Source organism: Balaenoptera physalus (genome assembly GCF_965194825.1).
Source record: "Balaenoptera physalus genome assembly, chromosome: 10".
Classification (NCBI taxonomy): domain Eukaryota; kingdom Metazoa; phylum Chordata; class Mammalia; order Artiodactyla; family Balaenopteridae; genus Balaenoptera; species Balaenoptera physalus.
This window is the reverse complement of record NC_138889.1, coordinates 78,201,867-78,225,084: the sequence shown is the minus strand read 5'-3', so window position 1 is coordinate 78,225,084 and position 23,218 is coordinate 78,201,867. Positions and strand designations below refer to the sequence as shown.

General features: G+C 38.6%; 1 protein-coding gene across 3 annotated transcripts in view; it reads right to left on the bottom strand.

Moving 5' to 3' along the window:
* NELL1 (neural EGFL like 1) overlaps positions 1-23,218 on the bottom strand; it is an 856,536-nt gene that overhangs the window by 53,921 nt on the left and 779,397 nt on the right. For all 3 annotated transcript variants that reach the window (XM_082476605.1, XM_082476604.1, XM_082476603.1), the window contains one exon: positions 2,551-2,744. In XM_082476605.1, the coding sequence (XP_082332731.1) occupies positions 2,551-2,744 (194 nt within the window). The remainder of the gene's footprint in view (positions 1-2,550; positions 2,745-23,218) is intronic.

Here is a 23,218-nt window from a genome sequence, read left to right as displayed (position 1 = left end):
TTGACCCTTTGTTGGCTTGTGTGATTCTGCTTGTGTGATTCTTTTTTATTTGAATTTGAAACATCAAGGGTATGACTGAAAAGCTAGCACTTTATATCTTAACCTTGATTTTATTTCTTAGCCTCTAAGATGATGCCATTATAATAGTTCACTTTGATGCTTAAGTACTGGAAATATTTCTTATCAAATCAGAATAGAATACTTACAACTGAAAATAATGGAAACAAACAAAGAGGATCACAAATAAGTTCATTTTTTGAGGATGATCTACAGAATTTGATTCAGGGTTTCAGTTCAGCTCCTAAAGCCAGATCTCCTCCCCATCCACAACCTCTTGGAAGCTATGCTACTAACGAGTAATTATTTTTTAAAAAAGACTTATGTAGAGAACTCTGCCCAGTACTTTATTCATAAAGGAGTGCAGTGGTGGTGGAGGTGCATTATATTAACAAAATAAGAGGACAGGAATTGTTCCTTTCCTGTGGCAATGTCACAGTCTAATTCCCAGAAGTCTTTGGAGCTACTTTAGGTGTCAAAGCAGAATAAGTCAACTTAGCCTGCTTGGATTATTATTAGCCCCACCAATTAATGAAGCTTTGGAAAATTTTTAATGATTGGTAAGTGCCCTGCTTTATCATGGGCTTAAATAAAACAACAACTGAAAAATAAATTTTGGTTTCATACTGGTCAAGACTCAACTAAAGTCCCTTGCCTGTTCCAGGTACTGGGGATCCAGAAAGCCTAAAAAGGATTTGGGGTTAGGTTGTGAGCCTCCTCAAAGGTGTAGAAAAACAATATTTTCTAGAAAAGAACTAGCAAAGGAATTCATCTTCATTTTGCTGGCTGAATGGAGACCTAATTGCCAACCTCTTCCATAAGCCTTTCTCAACTATCCTAACCCACAGCAAGCTTTTCTGTCTCTCAAAAATTTTGCTCTGGGAATTCCCTGGCAGTCCAGTGGTTAGGACTCTGCGCTCTCACTGCGGAGGGCCCAGGCACAATTCCTGGTCAAGGAACTAATCCCGCAAGCTGCGCGGCATGGCCAAAAAACCCCAAAACTTTAGCTCTGAGTCAGTGCCACATGTTTAAATACTGTACTTAATAACTTGAAAACTTCTTGAGAGGATGTCCTACCCAGTCATTAACATAGTACTGAGTTGAGCGTTGAGCTCAGCCAAGTTGGATTGACTGATTACTTAACTGCTTTTTATAAATGTCAACAGATGTCATCTGTAGAGGGTTACAGGACATGTAGCAAGATGAGAAAACTATAAAGTTTGGGGCAAGCAAGTAGAATTCAAATCCCAGCTTACACATTTATATCTTGTGATATTAAGCGCACATTACTTCCCCTAAAACTTAGAAACTCAGTTTCTTCGTCTTTCAGAGTTGTGCTATATTAAGTGGGATGCTGTCGTTAAATTACAGGATGCTTGGCATAGAGGAGGTACTTAACAACTGGGGGCAATGGACCTAAGTTTAAATGTGGGGAACTATATTTATGTATAAGGGGGAAAATGGGTGTTATGGGCTAATGATCTAAACACCTGGTAAAACAGCTGTCCTAAATAGCTGCCCCCAGGTCTGTTGCAGGTGTGACAGGCTTGAAGGCAGGTGAATGAATTGAGGGACTTTTCAAGGTTCATTTCTACTGTGTTTCCAGGGAACACTCAGAGTTTATCAGGAGACCAGCTCTCTACAAGGCTACTAAGCAAGTAATTTCTCAGAGTTCCCATGCCCGTAAACCAAAGATTAAACAGTCCCATCCCCATGGGACATAAAAATACAAGGTAAGAGCTACAGGAAAGCAATATCAAAGGAAAATGAATAGGCAAGATCAACAAAAGAAGAAATAAAGCACAAGGAAATCAAACACTGTAATAGGCCCATTTTGCAAAGCATAAAGCAAAACTAGTCGATGACAGAATTTTATTTTCAGAAGCATTAAACTCACTTCCAAACAACTTAATGTAAGGAATAGCCCAGCACTGAGAACGACAAAGAAGACATCATTTGGCCAGACGGCCTCGTACTATCATTATTGTGTGTTCAGAATGTATCAGAAGCCCACCTGTCTCTGACCACTGCAAGCAAGTGTCTGAGCCTTGCTTTTCTGGATGATGTCACCAGAAGAGTGAGCAAGTTCGTGCAGGTGATCATTTCAGAGAAAGAGAAGTTTTAATCAGCAGGACTGTAGAAGTGAGGGTTGAGGGCTCATTAAAGCTCTCACCCAGCTGACCTGAAAGGCACTGCCAGCTCTCAGCGGGAGGACTGGCATCGGCTTTTCTGCCCTGCTCCCCCCGTGCTCAGCAGTCTCTTTGCAACCCTATACCTCACTTTTCATTCCAAGCAGGTCTGCCTGCCACTCAGCAGCATCATTAGCTGTAGCTGGGATTAGAACAGGCGAAGTCTTTTCAGGAAATCGCGGGAGACCCATGACTCAACCACCTGGGGGAAAGACATGGGGAGGGAGAGCAGAGGGGGAGGGAGAGCAGAGGGGGAGGGAGAGAAAGAACAGTGACGATCTCCGCTGCACCACATTAGCCTCACCTTGCAGGAACAGACAGTACACCTGTCTTCTTTCAGCGTCCACACCTGCCCATTGTGCTTCAGTCCTCCTTCATGGGGGCAGTCACCAGAGCAGGAGGGCCCAGAGGGACAGAGGCAGTCGAAGCCCCCTGCCAGGTTGATGCAGGCAGAATCATTCCAACAGGTATGAGTTCTTAAGGCACATTCATCAATGTCTGCAATAAAGAAAGCATGGAGCTTTAGACTCCAGTCAAGATGATCATTAGAAAATAATCATCACTTATAATAGCATTAGTGAACATTATTGAGTGTTTGCCTTGTGCCAAGTACTGTGCCAAGCTGTTCACATCCATTATCTCATCTACTCTGCAAGGCAGCTAATGCAGCTGAGGCTCATATAAGTTAAATAACATGTTCACTGTCAGATAGCTAATAAGTGGTCAGTCTGGGACTCAAACCCACAGCTGTCAGACTCTAATTACTAAAGTATCCAGGAGCAACTCTGAACTGCTTTTAGGGTATTCTCAAGAACTATACCATCCAGAGGCCATAAATACTGCTAATTCGTTAACAGTATGGATACACCCATGGAGATCTGGGTCTTACAGAAAAGGTGTGAATAGATTAGTCACTGAGTAGGAATGCGTGGGCAATTAAGGCAAAACGAGTGAGCAATTAGGGCAACCCTGAGCCAATTAGGCTGCCCCCAGATCCTGGGGCCAAGGTTGAAAGAAAAGGAAATAATTCTTGGAGGATGCCTTGCCTAATCAAAAACTCACCACCCCAATGACTAGCAACATTTTTGCTCACACAAGAAAACATCTCAGAGCTACAGTTAGGATATGGCATGAATGCTGATGAAAGACAACATGTATTTTGCTATTTTTCATTGACAGCCAAGTATGGAAGGAAAACATAAATCCAGTAGCCCTCCCTGACATTCAGGGCTCTGGTGACCTTAACATCTCAAACACATAGCTGTCCAGCCCTGGCTTGAGTCCTTTCCCTGCAGACAGTCTATTACTGCACAAGGCAGCCTATTCCATCTTTGAATAACTCTTCTAGAAATGTCTTCCTTTTGAATTATGGTTTTCTCAGGGTATACGCCCAGTAGTGGGATTCCTGGGTTGTGTATGGTAGTTCTGTTTTTAGTTTTTTAAGGAACCTCCACACTGTTCTCCATAGTGGCTGTATCAATTTACATAATTCAAAGAGTCACGTACCACAATGTTCATTGCAGCTCTATTTACAATAGCCAGGACATGGAAGCAACCTAAGTGTCTGTCGACAGATGAATGGATAAAGAAGATGTGGCACCTATATACAATGGAATATTACTCAGCCATAAAAAGAAATGAAATTGAGTTATTTGTGGTGAGGTGGATGGACCTAGAGTCTGTCATACAGAGTGAAGTAAGTCAGAAAGAGAAAAACAAATACCGTATGCTAACACACATATATGGAATCTAAAACAAAAAAGAAAAAAATTAAAAAAAAAAAGGTTCTGAAGAACCTAGGGGCAGGACAGGAATAAAGACGCAGACGTAGAGAATGGACCTGAGGATATGGGGAGGGGGAAGGGTAAGCTGGGACGAAGTGAGAGAGTGGCATGGACATATATACACTAGCAAATGTTAAATAGATAGCTAGTGGGAAGCAGCCACAAAGCACAGGGAGATCAGCTTGGTGCTTTGTGACCACCTAGAGGGGTGAGATAGGGAGGGTGGGAGGGAGATGCAAGAGGGAGGAGATATGGGAATATATGTATATGTATAGCTGATTCACTTTGTTATAAAGCAGAAACTAACACACCATTGTAAAGCAATTATACTCCAATAAAGATGTTAAAAAAAAAAGTCTTCCTTACATTGAAATAAAATATATTATCTAGTAACTTCTACTTAGGTACTAGTTCTGAGGTCACTCAAGGAAAGTCTACTTGATTTTTCTTATGACAATTTTTAAGGTATTTGAAAACATTAGCCATTTGTCTATCATGTCATTTGTCTTCTCCACTGATTAATCTACTGCCAAGTCCTTCAAATATCTCTCAGGTGACAATGTTGAGTTCAACACATTTTTACAAAAAGTCTGCCATGCACCAGGGTTCTTTGCACACTGGTGCTATAAATGTTGGCAACGACTTATAAGACGTTGTCCTCATGAAGGTGATAAAGGAGGAACACAGCAGTATATATATAACTGTTGGTAGGCTACTGAATGGTAGGCTTGACTCCTATGGTAGGTGAGAATAGGAACAGTATAAATTAACTTACTCTTCATCCTAAAATTCATGTTAAATATGTATAAAATTGTAGGCATTTGTTTAAGAATTATGGAACTAAATTACAGAAAAAATAATTTAAGTGCCATTTCCCCCTAAAGTACTCAAAGTGCTCAAAGGCATAATATCAATTTTACTAATATATATATATATATTTATAATATACTATATACATAGTTTCAAAGTTTTCCAGAGTTCTTTTTCACAAGTCATGTCATATAATTGCAGGATAGGAATAGTTATTTTCAGTTTACAAAAGAAGAAACTAAGTTACAGAGATGGCTAAGTGGTCACACAGCTAGTATCTGTTAGAGCAAAGACTGTGTCCTGGGCCTTCTGAAAGGTGCACTGGAGTTCTTTCCACTATACTGTGCCAACTCAAGGTCTAAAGTCTTCTTTCAGCATACTAGAATATTCTGTGGTTTTATATACTTTCAACTAATTTGCCCTCTAGATATTGCAACTCATTTTCAAAGATAAAATATTACATGGGTCCTCTGCAGCATTTTTAGCTGAAATTCTGAGAATGATACAATATGATTACTCAGTCAAAGTTTGCTAGAATTTAAAACTATTGTGACTTAAAAATAATGGAAACAAATGACCTATCTTCCCTTACTGACTGCATGCACTATATTGGTATAAAGCTTGGCTTCACAGCCGTGGTACAAAGTAGAAGATGTTAAGGAATTCCAACAATATTTCTAAGATCTAGTTCATTATAAGATTTATTTATTTTGTCTTTGTTCTACCAATTGTAGCCTCAGTCAAGACATTTAGTTAATGAATAATTATTCCTCCTTTGAAAACTGTGGAAATGATCCCAAATTATGCTATCTAGATTCCAAGTCAACTACAATCAGACCTCAATTACTTCCTCGTTATTCCTGGTCAACACATATGACCATATGGTACTCTCGCCTAGAAGCCTCTCTCATCTTCCCAGCCTTCTTCCTCTACTCCAATTCTTCCCAACAAAAACTAGCATCGAATGCGGGAGTCAGGAGGTCACTCATGTTCGAAACCAAACTCTTCCACTTAATTGAGTGCTTACTATGTGCCAGTCATTTTGCACATCACACTGTATGTCCTTGGTCACATTATTAAGTCTCTCTGACCCTCAATTATCAACTGTATAAAACCATACCCACCTAATCTATTGTCTTTTGAAAATAAAACCAGATAACATAATAAGTACTCAAAAATATTTGTTTCTTGATTTAATGAATGTGAATGATTAAGACCAAGTTCAAGCCCTACCTCTTCAGTTAAGCATCTCCCAATACGATGCCAGTTTATAGTAATTATTCACCTTCTCTGAACACTCATTGCAATGACAGTTGGCGGTACATGGCTTACTGTTTAGGTATATGCTCTCTTGGAACAATACTAAAGTGGTATGTTTGCATTATTCTCACTCCTCAGTTTTTGCTGAAAGTAACAAAACATTGTCTTATACTTCTCTCATCACATTTATAATCCAGTTTGTATCTCTAGGAGATACAGATAGAGAGTAACTTGATGATAGCTAGCTAGGGGGCTCATCACATATATATAATCATAAAAATAACATGCAGATTTCTTTGAACTCAGTTCAGATTTTCATCCTTATCACCAGGACTATTGCATTAGTCTCCTATCTGGTTTCAACTGACTCCAGACACTTCTCACTCTAATTCAGTGATTTTTTGGATTGTGGGCACAATGGAAATATTTGGAGATTGTGGGCAAAATATAAATATTTGGCGAGCCTTTTAAAAGTACTGGAGCCCAGGCTCACCACCACTAGAACTGGATTTAATTGACATAAATTAGGATCCAGACATCTGGGCTCTGTTCAGCCAGAGGAGAATCATTGCTCTAAATACCCTCTACAGGGTAGTGGTGTTCTAAAAAGCAAAACTGTCCATGTCATTCCTCTGCCTGCCACTTCTCTGTGGTTCTCTGATGCTTATAATAGAAAGTTCAATCTCCTGGCATACATATAAGCCCCGATTTAGTACTTCAGTTGTTAACCTTCTGTCTTTTCCCCTTTCTCTTCAAAAGCAATGGGTGACCCACAAACAGACCATGGTGTTTCCTCTGCCTGTGCCTTGGAACATGCCTTTTCTAATTATGGGAGTACTCCCCCCACCCATCTCTGTTTCTTAGCCCCTATGGAATGGGTGGGGTATAAATTAATTGATAAGGTAAGCATTTCCCTTCCTGTGTTATCTTCACTCCCATGCATTCTTCAAGATCAAGACCAAGCATCACCATCCCTCATTCTGCAAGACAGTCACTATTGACTTTTTGCTTTCTCTGTACCTTGCACACACACAATGCTATCCTTGCATTCATCTCTTGGGAGCTCCATGTTTAATTTATCCATGGCTCATAGATAGATGGTGAGCTCATTGAGGGCAGGGACTAAATCTTTTTCCTTTTTCTCTTCTCAGTACCAAGTACAACAGAATATACTGTGGATGTGCAATGTATTTATTTAACTTACTTCAATCCAGGAATTTTACAGACCAATACTACTATAAAGCCATCAAAATTTGGTCTTTGGGGTGTTCAGTAAGCATAAGGCACAACCACAACCCTTCCCTACAGGGAACACATTTTATTGTTGACTTTTCATCAGGAAAAGCTCTTGGGTCTAGTTCAAAGTACAATAAATTCAGTGTGGTTTCAGTAGTAACCACACTGAAATAGGAAGGCCACCTTTCCTCCTCCCTCCACATCCCAGTTTCCTGTCAAATGCTTAAGGGGACAAGGGCAGAGAAAGACTCATCAACAAATCACCCCAGGAATTGTCTGGAACATTAATTTCAACAGATCCACAACCAGTGGCTACAAAAGGATCTTTAATTTATGGTCTCCTCTAAAATAACCTCTAAATTGTCAATTAATGCCCAGCTATAATATGCTATTTTAACATTTGTTTATTTTGCATTTACAAAGTTACAAACATATTGGCAGTGTTTTCCTCTCATAAATTAAGAAACCTGAGCAAAAAGATGAACACACTTAGGGTGCACAATAAAAACAGGGTTCAAAACCTGGATTTGCTTTTGCTGCTCCAGAATGAAAAGATTTCACAGTTGAATACAGGACCATATTGCCTACAGAATTCCATGTAATTGCTTTACTTATGACCCAGAAATCTAATTCTGCTTCCATGCAATTTAACAGATTTATGGAAAGCCAGATGTTAGCAATTATGGAAACTGACATTATTCATATTCTTGGTAATACAGACCTGTTTGCTCTGCACAAAGCCAGCTTAATCTATTATACATATCCCAAGGCATCCAAAGGGAAGAGGCACCCTATTTACATATTGCAACTGTTGTTCTCTGCTGAGCAAACACAAAGACATTCACCCATGATACTTACCCAAATCATCAGACAGGCCTCCAATGACAAAGAGGCAATGAAACAAAAATCAGGCAAAATATTCCATACTCAAATCTATAACCATTAAAGTGTACTTGTTTTTTCTTATTGTAAGTAATGGCTCTCTGTGATTTCCTTGTGTTTCTCCTTGTAAATTCATTATTTAAATGCCACATGCTAGGATGAGAACATTTTCAATAAAATCCCACAGCTAGGCTTAAATTGGAACTAATTTTCTTGCACTGACATTTTCACAATTTCTGAAAACTATTATTATTGTACTCAATTTTGCCTAAAAAATATCTAGTTGTGCCTAGACGATCTGCTTTGTTCTTTAATTTTAAGTTCTTAGGTTACTTGCACATGTAAAAAAAAAATACAATTCAGAGATGTTTATATCAACAGCAATCAAACCAATCCCAACCTAGCCCCAAACAATTTTCCTAACCTTCAAGAAAAAAAGGCTCTGCAGAACTTTTAATAGCATAACAACTGTAATGGTACCTGCCTCAGGAGCTGAAACTTCTACAAGTTGATTTCAGAGATCAAGGGAAACAATTTTTTCCAATGGTTTGGTAGCAGTTAGGTCAAAGGAATGACCTTTTCCATTACCCCATCTTCCTTGAATAACTTCTGCAACACATCTAGACTTACTTTCAAACATCTAGACTTACTTTCAAACTCCAGACAGGTGATATGTCAGAAAACAAAATTTAACCTGGGGTCTGAATATCCAGCTGTGTGTGTTCTGACTTGGAAATCATTACCAGACATTAGCAGCTTGGATATGAGAACAGAGCTTGGGGGTTTATTAATGATAGACAAGATAGAGCACAGATGCCGCTCCCCTCGCTAAAGCAGCACTGCTTCTCTTACAGTTGCAGAGAGAAAACTGCAGGGGAAAATATACATACTGCACATCAGCAAAATAAGTGAAAGAAACAAGCAGAGAAAATCTGAGGTCTGAGATGGCTTGCAAAATACAAGGCTAATGAGATTTTAAGCATAGGAAGTTTCAGGCCCAGAACAAGAGAGGTGACAGCCATGCTCTATGTGTGCCAGTCACATCACACTTTGGTATCACATTCCCTTTAGAGCACAGACTATTAAGAGTGGGGCTAAAAAAAAAAAAAAAAAAAAAAGAGTGGGGCTGACATACTTAGGACACATCAGAAGAGGTCCACCAGCATAGTGAAGGGCTCAAACTCATCTCAATTGAATGAAACATGAGGTGTTCAGCCTGAAAGGTAAAGACTGAAAGAAGAGATCAGTGAGCTATAGTTTTGTCTATTTGAGATGCTATCATGTGTTTCTTAGGAAGAAGTTCCAACGTCCCTCCAGCGTTAACGCTTCAGTCTTTATAGTTCCAGCTTCCAGCCTTTCTTGAGTTAGGAAGAAACCTGTCCTTGTGGTGTTTCTTTATTGCTCAGTGTGTAATTATGTTTTTCTCCAATGAGTCTTCTCCTTTTCCTTTAACTGAGCAGACTCTGAGCAAAAGAAAGGAACACTTTGTCTCAGCTCACTCTTTCCTTATCTCTTCCTTAAATCCAGGTCTTATGTCCTAGGGCCTACGGCCTACAACCAGCAGCTCCCTCCATTTTTGCATCTTGGTCCTCTCCTAAATATTTGCAAGCTTCCACGTGACTCTCTTTTCAAAGCCTAAATCCTAAAGGTTCTCATGATCATCAGTTTGCAAAAGCATTACCCTTCATGTAAATATTGTTATTTTATTTCAATCTAAGAGCTCTCTACTTGATCCTTGTGGGATATGATGTTGCCTTATTTATCCTATTACCTCTTCATTCATCCAATCACTAATAATCAATCATCAATCACTTAACTAATTACACATATTTATTGAGCATCTACTCTGTCTTAAACATAGTGCTAAAGACTGGGGATAAAATGGGCAAAGGATACAGCCCTTTAAGTAAGGACTTTATAGTCTTCTCCCATTTTTAAAGTTATTAACATTTTCCAAGGTTCCATCTCTGGTCATTGGTTCTCTTTCTCCTCAATGGAAGCAGTATAAGATACCAACTTAAAGCTTAAGCTTTGGAATTCAGCAGCTGTGGGTACAAGTTAACATGGCCTGTTGTCCCAATTTGCCTGGGACTGAGGGGGTCCCTGAGATAGGTGACTTTCAGTGATAAAACTGGGAAAGTTCTAGGCAAATGGAGCAAATAAGCCAACTGCATTCCAGTCCTACCCCTGCAACTTATTTACCCAACATCTGGAAAATTTAGCTAACATCTCTAAGCCTTAGTCCTATCATTTGAAATTGTGGATAAAAAAATACGCCCTGGGATAATCTGGTAATTTGAGTAAGCACATAATACAATGCTTATCATATAGTAATTGTTCAAAAATGATTAGCTGTTGTTATTGTTCTTCTTGTTTGTATTATTTTTTTTCTCTCCTGGATTTCATCTCAGCTTATGAATTCCATTGCACTATCTCTTCAGAATATACCTGAGCTCTTATTATGCAGCCAGCCCACACCGTCATCTGTTTACTGAGGGATTTCCACTTGAATTCTGAATTCTCACACAAATTCTCATAGATTTGATCGGTACTTTGGCCACCAAATCCAGAAATGCTAACACTCCAAGTTCTCTCTGAGCCCTAATTGGTAAATCTGGTGTATTAAGTGACTAATATCAAAAGAATATAGTTTACTGACACTCTACAAACTTGCCTTGGTCACTGACTATATTTTTTTCTAGGCTGTACAAATTAAGGTGTTTTAGTGCAGATGAAGAAAACAGTTCCTTCTAGGTATGAAAACAAGAGTAGAATACAGGCAGAGTAGCCTCCTAAATTAACAAAGTTGGCTTGCTTTTGCCATGAACAAGTCATGCTTCTTTAACTAGTGATTACATCTGTTTAAAATCAGTACAATTCTGAACAGTGCAGAGAATAAATAAAAAATCTATAAATATTGAAATACTATCCAAAGAGAATTTTACTGCACAGAGAAGCTACAGTATTGACACCAACAAACCTAGATTTATATGTTTTTACATATCTGCTTATGGGTAGGAGGGTAGGTTGTGTTATAGCTGCATCTGCATCACAGAGAGTACAACAGAGATGTTTTTACAAATTACTAAAATGCCTAACACTGGGCTATGCATTACACATTCTATTGTTACATTCATTTTATTGCTTAATGTCTTTAACAAAATTTCACCCTCAACTGAAAAGAACAACCCTCTGGCCCTTCAGGTTTTTTTTCTTTTTTTTTTTTTAAGCATCTTTATTGGAGTATAATTGCTTTACATTGTTGTGTTAGTTGCTGCTGTATAACAAAGTGAATCAGCTGTACGTATACATATATACCCGTATCCCCTCCCTCTTGCATCTCCCTCCCACCCTCCCTATCCCACCCCTCTAGGTGGTCACAAAGCACCAAGCTTATCTCGCTGTGCTATTCGGCTGCTTCCCACTAGCTATCTATTTAACATTTGGTAGTGTATATATGTCCATGCCACTCTCTCACTTCGTCTCAGCTTACCCTTCCCCCTCACCATGTCCTCAAGTTCATTCTCTACGTCTGCGTCTTTATTCCTGTCCTGCCCCTAGGTTCTTGAGAACCATTTTTTTCTTTCTCTTTTTTTTTTTAGATTCCATATATATGTGTTAGCATACAGTATTTGTTTTTCTCTTTCTGACTTACTTCACTCTGTATGACAGATTCTAGGTCCATCCACCTCACCACAAATAACTCAATTTCATTTCTTTTTATGGCAGAGTAATATTCCATTGTATATAGGTGCCACATCTTCTTTATCCATTCATCTGTCGACAGACACTTAGGTTGCTTCCATGTCCTGGCTATTGTCAATAGAGCTGCAACGAACACTGTGGTACATGACTCCTTGGATTATGGTTTTCTCAGGGTATATGCCCAGTAGTGGGGATTGCTGGGTCGTATGGTAGTTCTATTTTTAGTTTTCTAAGGAACCTCCATACTGTTCTCCATAGTGGCTGTATCAATTTACATCCTCACCAACAGGGCAAGAGGGTCCCCTTTTCTCCACACCCTCTCTAGCATTTACTGTTTGTAGATCTCTTGATGATGGCCATTCTGACCAGTGTGAGGTGATACCTCATTGTAGTTTTGATTTGCATTTCTCTAATGATTAGTGATGTGGAGGATCCTTTCATGTGTTTGTTGACAATCTGTATATCTTCTTTGGAGAAATGTCTATTTAGGTCTTCTGCCCATTTTTGGATTGGGTTGTTTGTTTTTTGATATTGAGCTGCATGAGCTGCTTGTATATTTTGGAGATTAATCCTTTGTCAGTTGCTTTGTTTGCAAATATTTTCTCCCAATCTGAGGGTTGTCATTTCATCTTCTTTATGGTTTCCTTTGCTCTGCGAGAGCTTTTAAGTTTCATTAGGTCCCATTTGTTTATTTTTGTTTTTATTTCCATTTCGCTAGGAGCTGGGTCAAAAAGGATCTTGCTGTGATTTATGTCATAGAGTGTTCTGCCTATGTTTTCCTCTAAGAGTTTGATAGTGTTTGGCCTTACATTTAGGTCTTTAATCCATTTTGAATTTATTTTTGTGTATGGTGTTAGGGAGTGTTCTAATTTCATTCTTTTACATGTAGCTGTCTAGTTTTCCCAGCACCACTTATTGAAGAGGCTGTCTTTTCTCCACTGTATATGCTTGCCTCCTTTATCAAAGATAAGGTGACCATATGTGCATGGGTTTATCTCTGGGCTTTCTATCCTGTTTCACTGATCTATATTTCTGTTTTTGTGCCAGTACCATATTGTCTTGATTACTGTAGCTTTGTAGTATAGTCTGAAGTCCGGGAGCCTGATTCCCCCAGCTCCATTTTTCTTTCTCAAGATTGCTTTGGCTATTCGGGGTCTTCTGTGTTTCCATACAAATGGTGAAATGTTTTGTTCTAGTTCTGTGAAAAACGCCATTGGTAGTTTGATAGGGATTGCATTGAATCTGTAGATTGCTTTGGGTAGTATAGTCATTTTTCACAATGTTGAGTCTTCCAGTCCAAGAAGATGGTATATCTCTCCATCTGTCTGTATCATCTTTAATTTCTTTCATCAGTGTCTTATAGTCTTCTGCATACAGGTCCTTTGTCTTCTTAGGTAGGTTTATTCCTAGGTATTTTATTCTTTTTGTTGCAGTGGTAAATGGGAGTGTTTCCTTAATTTCTCTTTCAGATTTTTCATCATTAGTGTATAGGAATGCAAGAGACTTCTGTGCATTAATTTTGTATCCTGCTACTTTACAAATTCATTGATTAGCTCTAGTAGTTTTCTGGTGGCATCTTTAGGATTCTCTATGTATAGTATCATGTCATCTGCAAACAGGGACAGTTTTATTTCTTCTTTTCCAATTTGGATTTCTTTTATTTCTTTTTCTTCTCTGAGTGCCGTGGCTAGGACTTCCAAAACTATGTTGAATAATAGTGGTGAGAGTGGACATCCCTGTATTGTTGCTCGTCTTACAGGAAATGCTTTCAGTTTTTCACCATCGAGGACGAGATTGGCTGTGGGTTTGTCATATATGGCCTTTATTATGTTGAGGTAGGTTCCCTCTATGCCTACTTTCTGGAAAATTTTTATCACAAACCGGTGTTGAATTTTGTCAAAAGCTTTTTCTGCATATGTTGAGATGATCATATGGTTTTTATCCTTCAATTTGTTAATATGGTTTATCACATTGATTGATTTGCACATATTGAAGAATCCTTGCATTCCTGGGATAAATCCCACTTGATCATGGTGTATGATCCTTTTAATGTGCTGCTGGATTCTGTTTGCTAGTATTTGTTGAGGATTTTTGCATCTCTGTTCATCAGTGTTATTGGTCTGTAGTTTTCTTTTTTTGTAACATCTTTGTCTGGTTTTGGTAACAGGGTGATGGTGGCCTCGTAGAATGAGTTTGGGAGTGTTCCTCCCTCTGCTATATTTTGGAAGAGTTTGAGAAGGATAGGTGTTAGCTCTTCTCTAAATGTCTGATAGAATTCGCCTGTGAAGCCATCTGGTCCTGGGCTTTTGTTTGTTGGAAGATTTTTAATCACAGTTTCAATTTCAGTGCTTGTGATTGATCTGTTTATATATTCTATTTCATCCTAATTCAGTCTCAGAAGGTTGTGCTTTTCTAAGAAATTGTCCATTTCTTCCAGGTTGTCCATTTTATTGGCATATAGTTGCTTGTAGTAACCTGTCATGATCCTTTGTATTTCTGCAGTGTCAGTTGTTACTTCTCCTTTTTCATTTCTAATTCTGTTGATTTGAGTCTTCTCCATTTTTTTTTCTGGATGACTCTGGCTAATGGTTTATCAATTTTGTTTATCTTCTCAAAGAACCAGCTTTTAGTTTTATTGATCTTTGCTATCATTTCCTTCATTTCTTTTTCATTTATTTCTGATCTGATCTTTATGATTTCTTTCCTTCTGCTAACTTTGGGGTTTTTTTGTTCTTCTTTCTCTAATTGCTTTAAGTGTAAGGTTAGGTTATTTATTTGAGATTTTTCTTGTTTCTTGAGCTAGGACTGTATTGCTATAAACTTCCCTCTTAGAACTGCTTTTGCTGCATCCCATACATTTTGGGTTGTTGTGTTTTCATTGTCCTTTATTTCTAGGTATTTTTTGATTTCCTCAGTGATCTCTTGGTTATTCAGTAGTGTATTGTTTAGCCTCCATGTGTTTGTATTTTTTACAGTTTTTTTTCCTGTAATTGATATCTAGTCTCATAGCATTGTGGTTGGAAAAGATACTTGATGCGATTTCAATTTTCTTAAATTTACCAAGGCTTGATTTGTGACCCAAGATATGATCTGTCCCGGAGAATGTTCCATGAGTATTGAGAAGAAAGTGAATTCTGTTGTTTTTGGATGGAATGTCCTATAAATATTAATTAAGTCCATCTTGTTTAATGTGTCATTTAAAGCTTGTGTTTCCTTGTTTATTTTCGTTTTGGTTGATATGTCCATTGGTGAAAGTGGGGTGTTAAGGTCCCGTACTATGATTGTGTTACTGTCGACTTCCCCTTTTATGGCTGTTGGCATTTGCCTTATGTATTGAGGTGCTCCTATGTTGGGCACATAAATATATACAATTGTTCTATCTTCTTCTTGTATTGATCCCTTGATCATTATGTAGTGCCCTTCTTTGTCTCTTATAATGGTCTTTATTTTAAAGTCTATTTTTTCTGATATGAGAATTGCTACTCCAGCTTTCTTTTGATTTCCTTTAGCATGGAATATCTTTTTCCATCCCCTCACTTTCAGTCTGTTTCCCTAGGTCTGAAGTGGGTCTCTTGTAGACAGCATATATATGGGTCTTGTTTTTGTATCCATTCAGCCAGGCCGTGTCTTTTGGTTGGAGCACTTTATCCATTTACATTTAAGGTAATTATCGATATGTATGTTCCTATTCCCATTTTCTTAATTGTTTTGGGTTTGTTATTGTAGATCTTTTCCTTCTCTTGTGTTTCTTGCCTAGAGAAGTTCCTTTAGCATTTGTTGTAAAGCTGGTATGGTGGTGCTGAATTCTCTTAGCTTTTGCTTGTCTGTAAAGGTTTTAATTTCTCCATCAAATCTGAATGAGATCCTTGCTGGGTAGAGTAATCTTGGCTGTAGGTTTTTCCCTTGCATCACTTTAAATATGTCCTGGCACTGCCTTGAGGCTTGCAGAGTTTCTGATGAAAGATCAGCTGTTAAACTTATGGGGATTCCCTTGTATGTTATCTGTTGCTTTTCCCTTGCTGCTTTTAATATTTTTTATTTGTATTTAATTTTTGATAGTTTGATTAATATGTGTCTTGGCATGTTTCTCCTTGGATGTATCCTGTATGGGACTCTCTGTGCTTCCTGGACTTGAGTGACTATTTCCTTTCCCATATTAGGGAAGTTTTCAACTATAATCTCTTCAAATATTTTCTCAGTCCCTTTCTTTTTCTCTTCTTCTTTTGGGACTCCTATAATTCAAATGCTGGTATGTTTAATGTTGTTCCAGAGGTCTCTGAGCCTGTCCTCAATACTTTTCATTTATTTTTCTTCATTCTGCTCTGTGGTATTTATTTCTAGTATTTTATCTTCCAGGTCACTTATTCTTTCTTCTGCCTCAGTTATTCTGCTATGGATTCCTTCTAGAGTGTTTTTAATTTCATTTATTGTGTTGTTCATCATTGTTTGTTTGCTCTTTAGTTCTTCTAGGTCCTTGTTAAACGTTTCTTGTATTTTCTCCATTTTATTTCCAAGATTTTGGATCATCTTTACTATCATTACTCTGAATTCTTTTTCAGGTAGACTGCCTATTTCCTCTTCATTTGTTTGGTCTCATGGGTTTTTACCTTGCTCCTTCATCTGCTGCATATTTCTCTGTCTTCTCATTTTGCTTAACTTACTGTGTTTGGGGTCTCCTTTTTGCAGGCTGTAGGTTTGTAGTTCCCGTTGTTTTTGGTGTCTGCCCCCAGTGGGTAAGAAGTTTGGTTCACTGGGTTGTGTAGGCTTCCTGGTGGAGGGGACTGGTGTCTGTGTTCTGATGGATGAGGCTGGATCTTGTCTTTCTGGTGGGCAGGACTGTGTTTGGTGGTGTGTTTTGGGGTGTCTGTGAACTTAGTATGATTTTAGGCAGCCTCTCTGCTAATGGGTGGGGTTGTGTTCCTGTCTTGCTAGTTGTTTGGCATGGGGTGTCCAGCACTGGAGCTTGCTGGTTGTTGAGTCAAGCTGGGTCTTAGCATTGAGACAGAGATCTCTGGGAGAGCTCTTTCTGATTAATATTATGTGGGGCCGGGAGGTCTCTGGTGGTCCAATGTCCTGAACTCGGCTCTCCCTCCTCAGAGGCTCAGGACTGACACCCAGCCAGAGCACCAAGACCCTGTCAGTCAGCCACACGGCTGGAGTGCCTTCAGAGTTGGAGAAGCTGGCCTGCAGTAGCTCCCCTTCTGTGCTGCACATTAGAATCACCTGATTTTTCCTTGTTTTGCCCCAAAGGCAGTGTTCCACAGAGAAAAACAGTAGCCTTGAAAATAGTCACAGCTCTGCGATGGCTTTTTTTTTTTCCTTTGTGCTTAGTTGGGTTTCACCTGCTCACGGTGGGCCACATGCAGAGGCCTCACACCTGGCTCTTCTGACCGGAGTTCCTAGTGTGGAATCTGCCCTTCGGTTTTATGTTACCTATATGTCCTTTATGTTACCTTGTATGCTTAGCTGGGAACGTAGTTTTCTATCTTCGTTATTCATTCAGAAATAATATTGTGGTCTTATTTATCTTTGTGTTTCCCACAGCACCTTTTACAGTGCCTTTCGTCTACTTAGATGTGCATAAACAGGTGTTAAATTTGAATCTGATGGATTAACCCTTGTCCTTTGGGGGCCTCAGTTTTCTCTTTAATAAAATATAGGGGTTATATAAAATACTTTCTATGATCTTGTCCATTTTCATCTTTATATGATTACTTTTCACCTTTGCAGGACTGAGCTTGTAATTCCAGTGTTACAATATGACTGGTGACAAATGGAGAACAGTATGGAAGTGAATGGAAGAACACAGTTTCAGGATAACAAAGAGAGTTCTTAGAATTAAACCATTTTCTTGGACATTTACTGTTTATTGAAATATCCCTAGTCTCTCTTAATGAGTATTTGCAAGCAGGTGCTGACTGACAAGAGAAAGTAATGAAGGGAACGGCATGTTTTTCCTGTTTCATTGAAGCCTGGCAATGTTACCCTTAGTGACAAATATGGATGGGGAATCCAGCCAAGTGAAAACCAAAACTAATTCTCTATTTTAACAAATCATTCTCTCAAGCAAGTTGACAGATGAGAAATAATTTCTTCTCTCTTCTATGCCAAGGAAAGGCTGTAGGCACAGAGAGAGAGGTTACAAAGTAATTTCATTTACTACTAGAAGCATCCTGCAACTTACATAGAAATCAAAGGGCAAAAAAACACCATTGTCAGTGGTACAAAATTCAAAGGTCTCAATCTAAATAACACGAGATTCAGGTTACAGACCCTATGAATTCAAAGACTATCCATGTCTCTTACTTATTGTCTTTTTACCACTCTCTTTATTATGGTCCCTGATTTCTAGGAAGGGGTCAAAGCTTTTCCAAAAGCTTTGTCCCAGCAGAAGGCAAGTTAGTTAGTTAGGACATTGATCTAGGACAAAGATCTGGGTCACCATGCCAAGAAGGGCAGTATCTACAGAGAAGACTAACATGCTATAAATAAATCTTAATGTGATCTCACGGTGTCTTTTCTTGGATGATTCCTTCTCTTTCATCTTCTTTCTCTCTTCATATTTTTTCTCTTAATCAACTGATTGATTTGGTAAAAACAGACTTGGGGCTGCCTCCTGTTTTGAAGGCATAGTCTCTGGAAAGATCTAGAAGGCTTTTGGGAGACTCAAAGGAAAAATGAGGCAAAGAGTAGGCAACTTGAACCCACTCTGCCCTAGAATTTTGGGAGGCAAGTTCTGTTTATTTTGAATTTGTCGTTCTGTGTTTTTTACCTTATGAGAGATAAAACCATAAGAGCCCAAACTAAGTTGGTTTCTAGTGAAAAGCAAAGGCGCCCATAGATAAAGATTCTCTCCCTGAGCAAACTCTAGTCAGGCTCCTCTGAGCCCTTTTCTTGACTAGGCCTCAACCTGGGCCTATAAACCCTGCAGACTCTTAGCACAAATAATTTTGTCCACCCCACATTAGAAAAATTAACAAACACTAGCATAGTTTCTAACAAACAGCCCAAGGCAGCATCAATAAAGTAACGGCTCCAGTCCCATTAAGTTCCTGCATGGGAAAGCTCAAGGTTGCAAAAGAATTTTCTGCTGTTCCAGCTAACACCTGAATGAAGATAAATAGGCCCCCATCACCCCTCCCAGTCTCTGTAGGAGAGTAGAAACCTAACTTCAATAACAGCTGGTTAACAAACCCAGATGGGATTCATATGGACCAACACCTTTTCCTGCTTTTTGTAAATTTCCACTTCCTTATTTCTACTCAAGCCTCCACTTTCCTCCTTCCAACTCCCTCATTTTCCTTTTAGAATGCCCAGTCAGTCACCTCTGCACAAATCTAAGTTGAATTCAATTCACACTGGACCCTCTTCTCTATTGCAGTAGCTTATTGCTGATTAAAATCTGTCCTTACCACTTTAACTAGAGTCTGATTTTATTTGTCTTTGACATGACTCAGGCTGCTCGAGTATAAACAAAAGGAATTCTTGCAGTTCATTTGTGGTCCAGCTCAGCTCCTCAGAGTAAGCAGCAGTTAGTTAGGGGTCAGTGTCCTCATTAATAATAGAAATGATTGCTTTGAGAGTCCTTTTATTAATTCATTTATTCAACAAATATTTATTGAGCACATATGATATGCTACACACTGTTCTAGGCATTGGGAATAGTATTGCAAACAAAACAGACAAAATTCCTGCTCCTGGGAAGGTAAAATTTTAATGGAGCAAGCAAACAGTGGATAATTCTTTACATGTATCTTTTTTAGGAACCTGCAGATGCTTTGGTATCCCAGCCATGACTCATTTTATTGAGTCATGTTAACATGTCTTTATGAAACAGATTTCTATCTTTTTATTATGTATAATAACAATAATTTATTATACTCTTATACACTGTACTCCTTAGGGTTTTCAAAATCCTTTCAAATCATGACCTACTTTGTCCTTTCAAAAAAACTTCTTAGAATGTTAGCATTACCATGTTGTCCCATTAAAAGAACCAAGCAGAGGGTCAAATGATCATTGCTTCTCAAACATTTCTACCGAGTTTATCTGTATGGTAGGAAAGAGTGAACGCTCACTTTTCTGAATCCTGGACATACATAAAAGGGAAAACATGGGTCTGAAATGTATTTGAGGTTTCATATTTTCTATTTTAAAAACTATTTTTCCTGCTAGTTTTTCAATCCAGCCATTTAGTCAGGATTATGATAGAAAGATCATTTTCCCCTCAAACCATTGAGCAAAGTAAGACTCCTCATCTAGCTTTGGGTACCCTTTCAGCAATACCTGTACCCCAGTATAAGAAATTCAGGAACATGCTCAGGGCTTACAGCTAGTAAGTTTCTGAGTTAGGACACAAATAGAGGCATCTTTACTTCAGGTCAGGCTTGTCCCACATCATCACATGATGGCAGGCTCCCAAGTCTGTAGAAAACAAACTTTCTGCAAAGACCAAATGGTAAATCTCCAACACAGCAGCCAAGACATAGACCCTCCAAATATGAAGTGATGCTCACTATATGTAAAAGGTAATACTAAAACAATGACAGCAAGGTCCCTCTTTTAAAAAAATGACAATTAACTGAAGCATGTAGAATGCTCACCATCCACCCCATAGTGTAGCTTATTCAGCCCTCTCCATTTCTACTGCTTGGACTATTACAGTAGCACCTTCCTGTTTTCCCTGCCTCGACCTCTTCAAAGAGAAACTAGATTAATAGAGCACACCATTCTCTCACTATCTCAAGGGCTTTTTAGCAGGAAAATGACCCAGTTTGAGTTGCTACAAGGTAATATTTCTAGGAATTGGCAGAAAACTGCATTTGAATCAATATTTTACTTATATGTATCCCTAAACTAACTGCTTTAATAAGTCACATCAATTTCTCAGCTGAGAAATTTTTACTCACTTTGTGGCAGAGTACAGACCTCTCTGTTCTTCATTTTCTCTTTCTGTAAAATGAGGAATCATACCGAAACTGAAGGGTTGCTGTGAGAACTATAGGACAAAATGTTAGCACACAGGAGTTGCTTGATAATAATTGTGATCAAAAGCCATCTAAGTCTGATGGCCTCACCTCTTTCAGAAGAAAGACATTCCAAGCAAAAGGAACAGGAGAAGCAAAATTGCACAGATGTAGAAAATCACAATGATACATGTCTGATAGAGGGTTTGAAACTTTGTGGGAAACACTATTCTACTTACATAGCTATCTTTTATATTAAAAATAGCTACTTAAAAAGTATCAGGGTTGTCGCAACAAAATAGATGTTTCAACAACCTTTAGAGACACTAATATTTATGAAATAATTCAAAACTTTCAACTCCTTAGCTTAGAACACAAGACCCTTCATAATCTGGTCTCTACCTTTTATTTCCAGGGCTCCTTTCTTGCCATTCCTCACCCATAACATGACCATATATATCATGTACTTCATCCACAATGGAAATCTCACCATCCCTTGAACATAATTAGATCTCTTCCATGATTCTGTCTCCAATCAGACTATTATTCATGCCTGGAATACTTACCTTAATATCTACTTTGCCTGGAAAACTTCCTTCTCATCCTATAGACCCAGTGAAAAATACCATATTTTCTGTGAAAAATTCCCATATACATTGCCATCCCCACATGCCCCAACCCTAAGAGGAGTTAGTCAATTTTTCATCAGTCTATTGAACTATCTATCTATCTATCTATCTATCTATTATCTATGATAAACAGTTTTTATTGTATGGAAATGTGATAGAGACTTAGGGTTTACTACTTCTTCTGAACACACAGAGAATTATACTTCCCTGAACTCGTGCATTCAGACTGGGCTGTACAGCTATTTCTAGCCAATGGCTTGTAAGCAAACACAATGCGTGTGGCTTTCAGGTCAAATAATTTCAGCAAGAGACCCTCAAGTGCTGGATCCTGATGTTTCAGCAGTGGTTTCTACCTTGCTGGAGTTAGTGTCATTCTGAGATCCGAGTGAAAAATATGGTTCTGCTTCCTCCAAAAGATGCATGTACACACATATACACATACTTGCATACAGATTCAGGGCATTCATGGACCCCTCTGAAGCCTTTCACTGAAACAAAAAACCAAACTGGTTTTCAAACATGAGTGGGCATCAGAATCAACTAACGGGGGAGCATTATAAAACAGATCACCGGTCCACTCCCAGATTTGCTGATTCAGTAGGTCTGGGGGCGGGTAGAGAATTTTCATTTCTAACAGCTTCCTAGGTGATGCTGGTCCTGCTGGTCTGAGGATCACACTTCTAGAACCTCTGCCCTAATCTACATGAAACTGAGTTCACAGGAAGTAACGTTAGGAAACTATTTTGAGGAATACCTCCCCACCCCCGGTCATTCTAGTGTCACTTATGTGGGACTAACTCCTCAGGAAGAAAGGAAAAGTCATTTAAAACTCATGAAGAAGATTTTGCATGGTGTTAGCTTCAAGATCCTGTGTAGGAGAAAAATCAAAGTGCTTCTGTTGTTGCCTGATCTTTGTAAAAATGCCAAGTTCATATTGAAAGAGAAGGCCTTAAAGAAAACCATAATTGCATTGAAAAGTACTTATTTTAGGGAAAAAATATCACTTTTTCTTTGTATATCATACAACTGTTACTCCTTCTGTATGAGCCACTGCACGACCCCCTCCCTGTCTCCAATACAGCCTTCCTCACAGCTGCCATCCGACTTGCTTCCTTTTCTCAGAACTCCCACTGGGCTGATTCATGCAACGTAGAATTGTCATGGAGCACCTCAGAGACCTGCATCACCCCTCTTTACATCCCCAGAGCCTAAAGAGGCAACTGGCTTCTAATTACTCCTTCTGAGTTATTGTGGCCCGAGACATCAAATTACCAAGTCTTCATTTACCACAGTGGAAAGGCAAGCAATCTTCTCGGTATCATTTAAAAAATTGCAGGTTAGGCTGGTAATACATGAAGGAGATAAAATACTTATTCAAAGGAGAAATATGTTTGTCAAAAACATAAGGACTGGGACCATTCAGCTTAGGGACAAAACAGCTATGCCCCAATAAGCCTTTAGAAGATCACTCAGTACAGGACAGTAGAGTTGAGTGATTTACATTTTTAATGATCACAGGAAAAAAAGAATGCAAGAGACAAAAAGTCATATATTCAAATGATTTTCTTATAGCAAAATTAAATAATAATATAAAAAATTGCTGTTATGTAAAGGACAAGTATTATGCCCAAAAACATTTTGTTGCAGAACTGAAAAAAAAAAAAAAAACCAAAACCCTCTTTTGAACAGCACATTATTCA